The sequence below is a fragment of the Alosa sapidissima genome, chromosome 15, assembly GCF_018492685.1.
Source record: "Alosa sapidissima isolate fAloSap1 chromosome 15, fAloSap1.pri, whole genome shotgun sequence".
Taxonomy (NCBI): Eukaryota; Metazoa; Chordata; class Actinopteri; order Clupeiformes; family Clupeidae; genus Alosa; species Alosa sapidissima.
This window is the reverse complement of record NC_055971.1, coordinates 18,032,169-18,047,589: the sequence shown is the minus strand read 5'-3', so window position 1 is coordinate 18,047,589 and position 15,421 is coordinate 18,032,169. Positions and strand designations below refer to the sequence as shown.

Below are 15,421 nucleotides of genomic sequence, written 5' to 3'. Positions count from 1 at the left end.
GGGGACTGAAATACCAGGATGAGGCTAATGCTTTCTGACAGTTACCCCACATACACCACAGTAGCCTGTATTGTTTTTGGCTTTCTAGTGTTTCTGATTCCCTAATCCACTGTAATCTCAGAAAAAAGTCATTTCCAGCAATTACCCAATTACCCATTGATGAGTTCTGGCACTTTGCATCCTCTCTTTTGACATAACTACTGTTGAACTGCCTGTGAAGCCAGTTGTTTTTGTCGTGCGTGTGGCAACTGGGTGGCCCCAACTGAGACACCCGTAACCGTATCAAGTGTGAAAAGCTTGTCAGGGCACATCAGTGTCCCCTAAGTGTAGGACATGTCTCCATAATTTATTTCAACTACACATATCTTATCCTCAGCCTAAAGGAAATCATACACGAGTTAATTTGCAGAGACACTATGGACCAATCGGCATGAAACCAAACCGACCACATGACGGCTGTTTTCTGAGGGTGTAGAGCACCATTTCTCTCTCTTCCTGAGGGAAAGATCTGCTGCTTGTTGTCAGTGTCACAGCGTAGGAAGACAAATGAATGCTCCTCAAAGTCATATATCTGCATGTTGTTTGGAAGAATCTGTCACATCAGTGCATATACTTCCTGGATGTCATTCATGCCCTCGCACAAGCAGAAGCTGAAAAAGGAGCGGTGATTTGTGATTCCAATAGTTGTGTGCGATACTGGAATCTGACGCAAGCCTGTGACAAATGCATCAAACTTGTAGAACCGCCCCTCTTTAAAGATTCAGCAGGTGTGTCAGTATAAGTATTGATGTGTCTTTGATTCCAGAGGTAGGATCTTGTCACCTTCATATTTTTTTTTTTTGTCACAGCAAGGTTGGAGTGAAAAAGGGAGTCCAGCTTTCTCATCCATTATGTGTTCATGTTCATGTATGCACACCTTTATGGTTCTTGAGTAAATAATAAACGGAGGATACATCTAGCCATTAAAATCGGCATGCGATTCCTTGCATCGTCAGAACTATGTGTGAGTTTTTCTTGTGGCTTTTACAGTTGATGCTTTCACATTTATTTGTTGATTTGTTTGTGTCCTTGGCAAACCTGACTTAATAAGAGAATCCATAAATGCAGAACTGCATAAATAGATTTACCCTCACTGGTTTGATCCATATTATGCATTAAGTGTGTGAACTCAATTTAATGAAATATGTATTTCGCAGTTGCTGTTAAGAGCTTACACCAATCAGGAATATAATCGTGGTATATTCACCCGAGGGTGCTTCAGCTTATGAACAGCTTGTGAACATATTACACAAATTAGTGGATCATTTCGATGTTGTGTGCCTTACAATTTACACAGCAAGGCAAAGTCATTGTAATGTTAACAACCTTTGGGTACATTTAGTTAGTGCCGGGGTAGCTAGGAGTTCCTGATGGTTTTAACCTAATTCCCACTTCCTCTGCCTGTGTCCCAGAGAGAAGATGCCGTTCCACCATGTGACGGCAGGCCTGCTGTACAAGGGGAATTACTTGAGCCGGTCTCTGTCGGAGAGGAGTGACAGTGACCAGCTCGCCAGCATCTCCGTGGAGGAGCTCGACGGTAAGGCTTAGCTCAGGCGCACTCTCTAGCTGCCCTGGTTGTGAGGTCTTTCTCTCCAGCCTGCTCACCCACCACACACACACACACACACACACACACACACAGGCATGCGTGCACACACACGCGCACACACACTCTCTCTTAACACTTCTGATGACCAGGGGCCTATTGTTACTTTATATAATCCTATTTAGCCCTACTGTCCAGGGATGGATATGGATCCACGCAGAGCCTTATTTTAAACTCTTTGTCTGTCTTAATGGATCTCTGGAAGGGATGTCTATCAGTAACGTTGCAACACATTTTTCAGCTCATTAGCACACATAAAAAAAGCAGCATTGACCCCAGGCATAAATATTTGTTTGCTTTGTTTTGTGAGCATCTGTTCACATGAGCCAACACACTGGGTTGAGTGGCTTGCTGATCGATATTGGTTGCTGTAGTCAGCATTAAGAGCTTCTTTTACGAGAACACAATGTCGACATTAATCTAATGATGAAGCATGCAGATTGCCAGCGGCAGAGTAACTATAATAATATGTTTGAATAATCCATCTTTGTACTAGTGTAGTTATTGTGCTTCATCTTGGACCATGACTTCAGGCGGTAGTATGGTGACGTTGATGAAGCAAGGCTGAATAGAAAGCACTCTGACTTGCAGAGAGTGGAAATACTGAAATGATGATCATTTCTTATAATAATTTATTCTTTGAATTGCGGTGCTTATTATGCCTTGGCTTGGAACATATGTGCCTTTTTCACTCAAGGCTATGAATTCATGTTTGAAATCCTCAAAAACAAAATCGAGAAATGTACAGTATACTTGCAAGAGTCCAACTTAACCAGTGTAGGAAGATAATTAGAGGAACTACATTTAGCCTTTTTGTATGTGTTTAGCTCAGTATGGTCTTCTCATTAGATTCCCAATGCCGCGTCTTGCACTGCTCTCTCTCCTCCAGGATGATGGTTATTTCTGGGGGGTTTTTTTTCTCTGAGGGGGAAGTCTGCAATGACAGGTTGGATGCGCCATTAACCACCATTACATAATGAGTGACAGATTTCACGCTGAAATACCTGCACCTGACTGCTAAAATACATTATGATGCCAGTACATGCTGCAGTTATGTGATGTAGTGCTGAGTTCTAAACTGCCATTAATTGCCATTTACTTTAAACCATACTTATGCGAGGACGTTTCCCTCTGGGATATTTTTGCAGTATGGGCTGCTTTGCTTGAATCATTGATGTCTTGCCTCTTCGCAAAGCTCTGAAAAGACGGGGGAATGGGATATTGGGAGGTTATGTTGTTGTTGGAGGCTGACGTATAAATGCACCTCAGCCCTCACCAATAATGTTGGAGCACCCACAGTCTTTGATGATGCAAATGTGTTTATTCATGTGTCGGCCGCTTCTATACAAACAAATAAATGGAAATGCCTTTGATGTCTATGCAGCCCCTCCACTGAAAATAAAAGAGAAAAAGACTCTTTGTACGGTCGAATGACGTCCCCTGAAATTGTTGGATCCTGATGTTTTTGGCGAAGGGCCCTACCGGAACCTTCTTTGTGTATTTGCAGAACTGACTCAGGCATTCCGTTCTCCACACAAGAGTTGCTGTCAAATCTAAAAGTAAAAGTGGGCGTCCCATCCCCTCCGGATGTGTGTGGATGTGTGTATTATGTCACGCTCCACTACTGTCAAATGGAAGCATCACAGTGGGTGATTGACAAGTAATGGACAGCATGATATGAACACATCTAGCCAGGGGGGCTGTTTTGTGGTGTTTGTCATCCTCTGCTCTCTCTGACTGGAAGTCAATGCTAATAACAGCAGACGGTCCACCACAGGATAACATTTCCGCAGGTCTGTTTGCACCATCATTTTCACATTTATCTGTGTGGTCAGTAATTATTCCACCCACTGATCCTGACTTAGCTGTCCCCAGTTAAACGTGCGAAGGGTCTGTGAGCTGGTGCTGTAGGTTTGTTTGTTTGCATAAACTTTTGAGTCCCTGAGTTTTTTGAGTCTTGACTGGTTTCCAGGTGGGGTTGAACTCAAGCATGCTGCCTGGCCCAAATAATTATTCAGCATTCAGCGGCGCACCCAAGCGTGGCATGCAATCACTGTATTCTAGGAACAGGTGACATTCTATGTCTATTTAAGACCGCCATTGCTGCATCTGCCATCACCAGCTTTCCTCCTTCTCCCCCTCCTCTCCTTTCCCCCTTTCTCCTCTCCTCCTTTCTCCTCTCCTCCTCTCCCCCTTTCTCCTCTCCTTCTTTCTCCTCTCCTCCTCTCCTCCTTTCTCCTCTCTTCTCCTTTCCCCTGCTCTCCTCGGCACTGTTATAATATATGCATCTGTAAGGAGGAGCTGAAGAGAACAGAGCGGCTGCCTGCCGTCCTTGCTCTGTGGGAGCCAATGTCACAGTTTAGAGGAGGGACAGGGGACCTGCGGCCGAGCTGTTGCTTATAATGCTCCAAAAAATCACTGCCCTATACTGACAGATAAAACTACACCTCTGTCACTTTTCTTTCTTATTCTCTCTCTCTCTCTCTCTCTCTCTCTCTCTCTCTCTCTCTCTCTCTCTCTCTCTCTCTCTCTCTCTCTCTCTGTGTCATTTACTACAACCTCCTCTCCTCTCTGCTGTTTTGCTCTAGTGACCAGGAATGAGGAGCACAAAAGAAAGTAGAGGATTTGAAGTCAGAGAGACAGAGAGAGAAAGAGAGAGAGAAAAAGTGAGGTGCTGATATTGTTAAATAGAGGTAATGTTTCTTGGTGGAGTAAAGTGATTCGTCTGAAAGTACAACCTTTACTCTGTGTGTAGTGAAGCAGGTGGAGTGAAAAACCCGGGACGCCAAAGTTATACGCCTGTCTTCTCTTCTCTTCTCTTGGCAGAGATCCGAGAGGCTTTTAAAGTGCTGGATCGCGATGGGAACGGCTTCATCTCCAAGCAGGAGCTGGGCATGGCCATGCGCTCGCTGGGTTACATGCCTAGCGAAGTAGAACTCGCCATCATCATGCAGAGACTAGACATGGACGGTGAGTTGTCCTCCCGCACCTTTCCTCCTGCACCTTTCCTTCCGCACCTTTCCTCCCGCACCCGCTCACTCAGTCACACATAGCCCTATCATGCCCCAGTCACACCCTAACACAAACAGTGTTTCCCATACATTGCCTTTTTTATGGCGGCCCACCACAGTATCAACATTAACCACCACACAATGACTTTCCAGGTTGTACTAAATTGTGCTTAAATCTGGTTCATCATAACCACGCTACGCTAATTTGTTAAAAACTGTTGAATTCAAGTTAATTCTGCAAACCTACCCCCACAAATATAATTAAGTTCTGTGGGAAACACTGACATATACACACACCTGAAGACACCAAAACACATGCACCCAACATCCTCGCCTAAACTCACACCCATAATCACATACCTACTACTACCTAACCATACAGACATGAACAAACTCTCCTAATCACACCGATACATCCACATGAATACACCTGTCCCAGACACTTACACCTAAGCACTCACAGATTTAATACACACTTATAGTGGCCCTGTAATGATAAAGAGAGAAGTCCATTTAAGACTTGGCAACATGCTCTGAACTAGAACTGATGCCCAGTCTTCCGTGCTTCAAGATGGAAAGAATTTACGCATCTCTTCTCCAGTTGCATCAGTCAGACAGGCCATCATTCAATATGTTGCTCTAAGCACAAAATACATCACAACAAGGCAGAATAGTCTTTTAAATCAAGACAAATTCTGATCAGAACTGATTGTCTAAATTGATTTTAGTTTTCTTTATTTTCTTTTAAACTCCTTTGATTTATTTATTTCGTCTGCTTTAGAGTGCCAACAAAACCTGAAGATGGTCTAAGATGTACCTGCCAAATGAAACTTGTCTTTGAGATGCGTTACATAAATAAAGCTATTTGTCAAAACATTTGTTTTTATTGTGATGGGAATAGATCATCTTGGCTGTCTGCTGATGTTGCAGTTCACATTAATATTTTGGCATACTAATGTTTTTTGTTCTGTAGTCTCTATGGAAAGGTGTTTGAATATCTTCTTTTGTGTCTGTACTGCTGGCACTGACTGTCTTGGCTTCTGGTTGCTTTAGATTCTGTCAGGCATACTGTGATTCTACTTTTAATGTCGCCAATGTCTCGTTTTAAACGAAACACTGTTGGTAGCATTGGCTAACTAGCGCCAGATTTCTGACTGCAGGGGACAAGCCGAGGTGAGCTATGAGACATACGTTCACACTCGGTATCATGTTTCAGCACACTTTAGGTCAAAATCACACCGGAATTATCCTTTAATGCTGTTTTGAGAAAGATGTTGGAAGTAAAAGTGTTTTTTTCGTCTGTCAGGGGTAAGACAGGATTGATATTGCCCATGTCCCTCAAACTTGTTTTTTATTTAATTTTCTTATAAGTGTCATTGCGAAGATGACAGATCAGCTGAATTCCTGCAGATATAGATTGACCAGTGTAGTTTGTCATTGGATATCTTTATTCTGTAGTTATGTGATGTAGAATTTGATCTTTACCAGTATTTTGCTGCTCTGAACACTACATTCATATAAATGTCTGTTATGACACTAAATAACTATATTATGCAGTAAAGAACACTGCATTTTCATCCGAAATCAGCAGTCTGTTTGATTCTTGTTCTGTCAACTCTCATAATGGCTTGTGCAGTTACTGTGTGGGTCTGTTGGTCCTGACTCAGAGTATGGTGTCTGCAGCAGGACCTCCCGGGCAGCCCAGCCTGTACTCATCACCTGCCTGTGGCCTGCTGCACTGCATACACAGCGCCCAATCCAATCAATGCCACGAGTCGTGCCAAACAAACCTCTGCATCTGAGGGGTGGGGTTGTGTGTCTGTTTTTTTTTTTTTTTGGGGGGGGGGGGGGGGGGGGGTGGATGGTGGAGGAGGTGTGTTTGTGTGGAGGCGTGCGTCCAGGAGAGAGCCATGAAGGTGAATTAAGTCATCCTGCTTTGACAGCACTATCTCGACAAGGTCGCTGTCTGTTACGAGACGACATACGAAATCCTGCTTGCTAAAGCAGGGAGAAAAGGGACACTGGTGTTCTTTTCAGCCAGAGCTGAATTAATTTGGGTGTCCGTGTGTGCACCCAGCGGTCACAAACAAGAGGTCGTAATTCAAGAAGCCATTCAGCCCACATGGTACGACATTGTGTTTTTCCATTTGACATACTTCAAATACTCAAAACATGCATCAGTGTAAATCAGGCTCTGGTAGTCAATATGTCAATGCTGTGGTGGGAAGTATTCCTTTGCCATAAATTTGTTACATGTTCGAGTTTTATTGATTACTCTTTTTGATAGATTTCTACTGAACGACTTGTTTCTTGCTACTCATCTCATGTCTGTGAAATGCAATCATGTTCGTGCGCTGTGTTTAATTTATGAACTCCATGAATGATTTCCTTATGTGTTCAGTAATGGGCTGGAGAACCTCACTGGGATTCTGTTCTGTTCTGTTCTGTTCTGTTATTTTTCACTGTTCTGACACGAATTGGATCCTTCTATTCTCCAGGTGACGGCCAGGTGGATTTTGATGAGTTCATGACAATCCTGGGCCCCAAGCTTCTGTCATCAGAGACACGAGAGAGTTTCCTGGGACACACAATAGACAGCATATTCTGGCAGGTAAGAAAATCCCAACTCGTTTCTGAGCCTCAATTAAAAAGTGTCAGTGTGCACAGATGGAGGATGGGTTTGAGTGCACATGCGGGGCTTGAGGACCCAGATGGCTTTGTACTCTCCAACTAGAATCGGGTCTGTCAGATCAGGACTCCAGGCCCCGTAGATAATCAGACGTTTGCTGGTTCTTAAACGGCATCATTGCTTGACACTAAAACCGCGTATCCGTTTTGGCACCAGTGTACCAGTGGTCTGCGGCCATATTGGATGAGATCCCCCCCCCCCTCTGCTCTCTATCTGTTGATGATCAGAAACGACCGTGGCAGACAGTGGACAGATGTGCTAATGCAGACCTATAGATCTGTGAGCTGGAGCTGACAGCAGCATGATGGATGTATGTGTGGGGCCGTGTTGGGGTGGGGGGCAGGGGGGGTGAGAAGAGAGGGGCATCCCTGGAGATTGAGCGCCTGGTCCATTGTTAGCTTTGATGCTATCAGGGAATGATGTAGCATTGATGCACCAAATCTGCGGCTTTGACCTTGGGCTGACCCTGGGGAGCAAGGGGAGCTGTCGGAACACATCTCCATCTACCCGCGGAGATGCCTGTGTAAAAAAGGGCAGAGTGGCTTCCTCTTCTCCTGAAGGACCCCGTCCGCCGAGATTAAACGGCAGGCGTCTTACATTAAAAATACATTTGAGCACGCTTTGATGAATGAGCCACTGTGTGCACTTCCAAAAGTCATTCCTTGTAATTTTTATGTTCGGTATTCGTTGAGAGATGAATCACTGTCTGGCAAAAAGCTGAGGAAGTGACTTGAATAACAAGGAGCTGGGCTTTACTTGATGGGGGAGTGTCAGTACTCTTTCCTCTTTTAACAGGTTCTTAATGCCTCATTGTATTTTCCTCTTGCCAGTTGCATTGTCATTTGGCAGACAATCCAAAGAGACTTACATAGAGATTATTGTCTATATTTATCTTAACATGCTCCTCCAAGGAATGGATCCAATGACCACTTTGAGGATTCTACAAGCATGCTCAATTAATACCACCGATGCAACAGTTGTTGACACATCCAATTGAAATGCTAGGACATTCTTTTGATAGGCTGGCAATGTTTGTTGAGAGAATGGCAGGATTTGAATGTGTCGCCATGGAGATATCATCTTTAGTGTTTACTTTCCTCAGAGAAAATGGGGAAATGGGCCAAGGCTGGTGATGGGACCTCACTTTGCTTGTGCCTGTTCCGCCTCTCTCTCTCTCTCTCTCTCTCTCTAATGTCTGGGGCCATTTGTCTGCTGTGACTTCCTACCCCGGTCCAGCAGGTTATTCTCCCTGAATGGATTGGTGAGCTATTGATTCAGGCCCCTGCCCCTGAGAAAATGAATCATTTTTCTCAATAAGAGTTGCACATTTGCCCATTACGTCTCTGAGGGTCCTAACATGGCCGGCCGGAGGGAATGTAGCGCGAGTGGCCCCCGTCTTTGAGTGGCCCGGGGGCTGATGGTAAGGTATGGGCTGGGCGGTCAGGCCTGCTGGACTCATTTGCCCTCTGCGGCAGCCAGTAGCTGCCTGCTGCACTGGGCGGACGATGCCAGGGATTCAATCAAAGCCCAGCTCTGGCTTTATAGTCCAATGAATTTTAGATGTGTGTTCACTCCCCGCCCTCTGAAAGCCTGCCACACACAGACACCCGGCAAAAACAATCAACAGCCGAAACGATCGGAGAAACACGACCTTGGGTCGTGGAACGTAAAGCTTTAAAAAGCCAACATGCCTTATGACTAATGAGCACGTTTTATGCGTCCGCGTGCGACATCGCTGGAACCCATGCGACTCGCCAGAGCGGCCTCTTTAAACGATCTTGCTGCCGGTTGCTCTTTGCCCGTGAGCTCTTGATGCATCAGCATGATGCGAAGCAACCAAAAACCTGGCAGCCGAGGGTTTAATTATGTTTTATAAATTACGGCGGGCCGCGGCGAGCTTCTAAGAGGACACCGCTGTTAAGTATTTATTCTGTCTGTGACGGTGCCTGTCAGGCGGCCTCCATCTCATCTAGTCACGCTCACCGTTTGCCGAGAGAGGGCCACGAGCGGCAAGGCGACCCTGACTCACCCGCTAAGTTATTAATGTCAGCCCTGCCATGCGAGTTGACGCGGTGACCTCAGGCAGGGGTATGAGACCGAGTCAGCACCCAGGGGCTCCCGCCTTTTTGAGTTTACCACAGGGTTGATTTTGACAAGACAGGAATGGTGTCCCAGTGGAGTTGTTTTCCTGGTTCTCCTTGCTTTGCTCTTTCCTCTGTGCGTGTGCGTGTGCGTCTGTGTGTGTGCGTGTGTGCATTTGTGCGTGTTTGAAGGCTGCCTGTGTGTGTGTGCTTCCAGACAGGCAACAGTGACACATGATGGCGTGTTTCACTTCATACCGTGTCTTACTGTACATCTCCACATGCATCCTAGAGCAGGTGCTCCGTTTCCCACAATCCACTGGGAGAGCGTCCACAGTGTAGTGGAGGTCTGCCTCTAGACCTAGCAGCTTCTCGCTCCTTCATTCAACCTCAGCTTCTCTCTCTTTTTCTTTTTCTCTCTTTCTCTCTCTCTCTCTTCCTCCCTTCCTCCCACTCTCCCCTCCTGCTCCGATCAGACCATTTGTCCACTGTTGCACGACCAAAAATCTACCCATGAAACACTGAGCACAGTGGACTAATGCTCTCGTCTCAATGCGTTAATTATAGCTTGGTGTCACTTTTATTAATCAGACCGGGTGTGGGAGACCACACCACATCTGGCTGATGAGATGGTGATTTTCGTCACAAGACACTTCTCCGTAATGATGGAGCAAAACAACGTTACAAGAAGAATTTGTCACTCAGGCATGTTAGGCTTTGACAGTTTACCTGGACAGAGAGCAAATTACTAATTAGAATTTAAATGTCTTGGCACACAAAAAACAAAACATATTTGATGTCTTGGAGGTTTTACTCTTCCAACAACCTTGAGATTTCACTACACCTTTCCACATCCATCTCTCCAGAGGGGCCCGACTCCGCGCTGCCTGTGGCCCGAACTTGGGCCATGTGTGCTTGATGTCAGCTACTCTGTGCGCCAGTCGTCCTGTTCATTTCTCACCTTCCTCTCTGTTCGGCTAGACTTATGCCCATGTCCCAGTGATATGAAAATGGAAATTGTCGCCAAATCGTTTATGCATGAAGTTTTGCCGGACTATTACAGTTTCTAAAATATTTAACAAATGATGTATAATGAGTCACCCCGGGCTGCGCTGCAGAGGAGTCTGTCTGGCTGCCTGCGAGTACAGAAGACGGGTCAGAAATCTGTTTTTGTTTGAAAATGAAACACCGCGAGGCTGTTGCTCAGAGGAAAGCACACGTTTGACTCGGATACGTTCTCCTGATTAAATATTTACAAGCTTCCTCCACCTCTCCCGGCTGGATTTTGATTTTCATGAAAATTGTACCCGCTCTGGATAACAGTGGCAGAGAAACGTGAGCAAGTGCCATGCATTTTTAGTGTGCTCGGAGACCAAACGCCGAGTCCCTTCTCACATATGGCTGACTACACCTGCATGGTTGAATTTAAGTAGATTGCACTAGCTTCACTATATGCTTGCATATGCAAACAGATTCTCATTCGCTGTTGGTTTATGACCACTATTTGACCAGTGTTTCATTTTGGGCTACAATTTTACCACTGTATACTCGACTGGGTTTGTTTTAGTTTTAGGAGAGAATGGATGGGTGATTGATGGTGCTTTGGCATGTTTCAGCCAGCGGAAATATTTTGTACAGAAAATTGACAGGAAACTGAAAAGAGTGATGAAGGCATGCTAAATAGAGGCTTTGACAAAACGCAGCCAGTGTTTCTAACAGCTTCCCTCCCCGAATTCCACCTAGATTGAGTGCCGAACTACAGAGGAGCAGTACTGTACTGCTCTAAAATCCCCATCACAAGTAGATATTTTACCAGAACTCAAGCTAATTTGCAGATTTTGTCATTCTTGGTGGCTGTATTGTTTCACGGGCTAATTTGAATGGTACTTCAGAGACCTGCAGACCTAAATAATACATAGGGTGTTCATCTCAGATACACTGGCTTTGGGCATTCTTCACTGCAGAATGAAAAAGCGAAGATTGCAATGTTCTGCCACAGCCATATGCACTAGTGGTATTATGCTATGGAGAGGGCAGAAAGAAGTAGCGCATACTTTATGCACATGTGTTGTATGTTCACCACACCGCAGCACAATTTTAAACCAGTTCTTATACTCAGTAGCAGCAAACAGGAACCAGTCTGGGTCTCATCGGCTACAGATCAGGCTGATCCAAGTGTGGACTGCACCAGAGTCAGCTTCAACTGCATCTGTGGCAGCTGTGGATGCAATCACATTACAGTATCCTGGCTATTATAATTAAAAGTTCAGCAATAATGTTTTTTTTAATTATTATATTAATAATAATAATAATAATAGTATGTTTATTTTATATAGCGCCTTTCTCAAACCCAAGGTCGCTTTACATAGTAGGAAGGCAGGGAAACACAATAACAAACAAAGACAAGTTATATGTATGGAGCTATGTGTTGGGTGTGGAGGAGAAGTGATCACTTATTAGATTACCTACACTTATTTTCCAAGTTGTCAGACAACACAGATCAACATTACCACTGGAAAACGATTATTTTGTGTTTGATTGGGAAGCTGTGTTACATGAGGTGTGATGAATGTAATGGAGAGTGCTGACGATGAGAACAGACAAGCTGTCTCCTTCGCACATGCATTTGCCATTTAGTGCAACGCATGATGCACGGATGGCAGATTTAATGAGAGTGGATTCCAACGTGAATCAAATATGAATGCCATCATGATGATGATTTGTGAGTTTCCTTCTGAATACTAATAGGTTGAGAACTTTTAAACAACACGGTAAACGGAGTACTTAACCCTTCAGCTGGTACCATCACACTGGTGTGACAGGAATGTTGGAAATGGAACGTTCTAAACTATATCTGTGTTCATTGAATTCAACATGGAATTCTACAACCTTACAATGAGCACATTTTCATGCCGGGAATAAACCGTTTTGAATCGGTTTATTACCCAAATTCCATTTATATAAATATTCCGTTTAACCTGTTTACATGCAGGTAGAATGTCACGTTTTGAGCATATTCCTGTTTACATAGCAATCAACATTATTCCGAATAAGTCTGCGATGCAGCCCACAAACAGGCTCCCAACGTCATGACGTAATCTCCCTCTTTTAGCTGAATAATACAACTCTTCAAGTCTTTAGGGTCTTCCACCTGTATTTCACTTGTGCAGGCTTATGTTGATAGCCAGCCTTATTAAGTTTTTGACATCTGTTTTAAAATGTCGCTATTACGACAATTTCTGCCGTCGATGAACTCCATGACATTTGCATGATTGCAAGACATAAATTTGTCTCCACGACTTGGTTCAGCATGCGCAGGCCTACAACACTCTTCCTTCTGGGAGCATATTCCGTTTAAGGTGTTTTCATGACCCAATATTCCGCTTAAAACAGGCATATGCTAGGGTGTGCAAGCGGTTTATTAGTAAACCGAATATGGCCTTTTTCGGTTTATTTCAATCAGAATAAGGTGTTTACAAGACACGCATATTCGGTTTATTCCCAGTAAACTGATTCAAAACCGTTTATTAGCTGCATGGAAGTTCAAATACAATTAATTGTGAAGTGGAATGTACATGTAATAAGAAAAAAAGACACCAAGGACACAGAGGAGAATGCATGGAGATGAAGAACTGAAGAAAATTAACACATTAGAATAGATAAAACACTGGGAATAGATACAAGTTAATCAGTCAGAGTACAGAACGGTTAAAATAACTGAGCTTTTAAAAGTACTGACTCTTTGACTTGAAGGGCCCTAGTTTTAGGCTGTAAGAAGAGAAAACTGATTTCCTACGCTTTCACTGAGATACAGGAATGATGAATAGGCCGATGTTGGGTCAGATGGACCTGATATTACGTGCATTTTCTATCTCTCAGCCTGAATTTGATGGGCGAAACTGTGACATAATCTTGAGATCCTGAGATGTCAGGATAGGTGTAGTATGATACTGTTTTCTGAAAGTGGTTCAGATTGTTAGAGCAGTGTCTCTGCCTTAACACAATGTACAGTATATAGGAGCTTTTTACAGCAGGGATATTTTGTGTTTGATTGTAAGTTGTTCAGAGACATTCAGGGGTTTATGTAGCCAGGTAGGCCCCAGTGGTATGCTGTTAGACCAGGACATCCACTGCTAAAGAAAATATCAGATTGAGATAACAGCCCCACACTGAATTTGTGAGGTGCAATTGTCGTTAAATTCTCCACAGGATCGACATAATGACCATTAAAAGAAATTTCAGCAGTTGAAGTGCAGAAAAAACAAATATCAAACATGTATATTAGATGATTGTCCTTGGTTATATATCACGCAAGCAACATTGTGCACAGGGGAATGCTGTTGATATATTATGCTCAACTCAAAAGGAAAGATCTGAACCAGACTGCCACTGAACACTGCCACTATCTCACTGAATGCGAATATCATATTGGATCTCAACATTAAAAGAACCGTATGTAAGAAATGTATTTCAATTAATCATGAAATGGCCCTGATATGTCACTAGACATTAAGAAATCCTGTTCATTTCAAATACTTATATCACTGACAACAGTAGTCTGGCCAGGATATTGTCATTTCAAAAGTGAAGTTGCAGCCCTCAACTGATGTTGATGTTGTGTTTTATCATGTCATGTTGTGTTTTGGCCTGATGCGCCACCCTCCACCTATCTACTAATCACAAAGTCAGTAGTGTTTCGGCATCCGGGTTGGCAACCTCGGGGGGGGGGGGGGGGGGGGGGCCACAATCTTACATATGGTTCCTTTAACTGTAATAAAAGATAAAAAGTTCTACAAGATGTGTCTGTGAGAGCTATGGAAGTTTAAACCAATCATTTAAACTCATTACATTTTTCAGATGAATTGGGAAGGAATGAGTTAAGATAAAATTGAATTTGGGGTTCTTACCGTCAGGATGGCAAAGCTTAAACTCCCATTTGATGTTTAAAAATGATTTTTATAAACAGCATGGGGAGCTTTTAGGTTCATGGAGCTCTCAATCCTCTAAGCTTCTCCTCCGTTTATCTGTATTCAAAAGGGACAATCTTTTATTCCTTGAATTTTTAGGTTGGGCCGGAGTCATTCTTTGCTTTCAGAAGAGTGACAGTACATGCACTTGTGCACATTTTAAATGTTTTTTGAATCAATACCACTGCTTGCCATTTGGGATTAAAATGCATACTTAGAATATGAAATAAAATTTTGTGCTCAGTATTCTTTGCTGAAATATGTGCATAGAAATTCAGAAATGCCGAAAAATTGTATACTTATAGAGCTGTCTGCACCAGTGCCGATGGTGCTTGTTGTGCTGTGTGTTTGTTTGTGTGTGTGTGTGTGTGTGTGTGTGTGTGTGTGTGTGTGTCTGAGCCAGCCACACTCACAGGCTAGGCGAGCCGCTCATAAGAAGTCTTCAGAAGCTTCAGAGGGCTCTTTGAGCCGCTGTGCTGTGTTGCCGATGAAGAGATAGGCTCGGCTAGCTGGGTGCTCAGAAACCACAGCTTGGCTAGCCTCTGATCCACAGATGGCCGACAGAGGTCATCCGATGGTCACCGCTAACCTGCGTGGTGTTTAAAAGGACACGTCATCAGCAGTCCACCCCTTTAAGTGTGTCAGCTCCCTTAAATCAGGCCGCAGTGAGTCAGACCACACACTTTCAGATACCAGACTATAGGGGCTTATTCTGCTGCTAAAGCATAGCTTGGTGAGAAATGTATGATAATTTGGTTTTATTCTTTTACATTATTAGATTATCTAATGTCATTTCACAGTGCTTTGCTCTACTGGTGAGTGTGTGTGTGTGTGTGTGTGTGTGTGTGTGTAGCTGTGAAAGTGTGTGTAATTGTGTGCAATTGTGGTAGTCCTGTGAAATCCAGCCATCTGATTCAGGGTGTTTCCACAAGGCTTTTTAATTTAGCGCATTAATTGCTTCGTGCTCTTGCCGGTTTCTCACAGGATCCTCTGATGTAGCATATTAAGCTCGCACTTCAGCACTGTGG

General features: G+C 43.8%; 1 protein-coding gene across 4 annotated transcripts in view; it reads left to right on the top strand.

Moving 5' to 3' along the window:
- Positions 1–15,421, top strand: part of caln1 (calneuron 1) — a 52,018-nt gene that overhangs the window by 15,026 nt on the left and 21,571 nt on the right. For all 4 annotated transcript variants that reach the window (XM_042063446.1, XM_042063444.1, XM_042063445.1 and 1 more), the window contains exons 2-4: positions 1,452–1,576; positions 4,472–4,615; positions 7,155–7,267. In XM_042063446.1, the coding sequence (XP_041919380.1) occupies positions 1,459–1,576; positions 4,472–4,615; positions 7,155–7,267 (375 nt within the window). In that variant the 5' untranslated portion in view covers positions 1,452–1,458. The remainder of the gene's footprint in view (positions 1–1,451; positions 1,577–4,471; positions 4,616–7,154; positions 7,268–15,421) is intronic.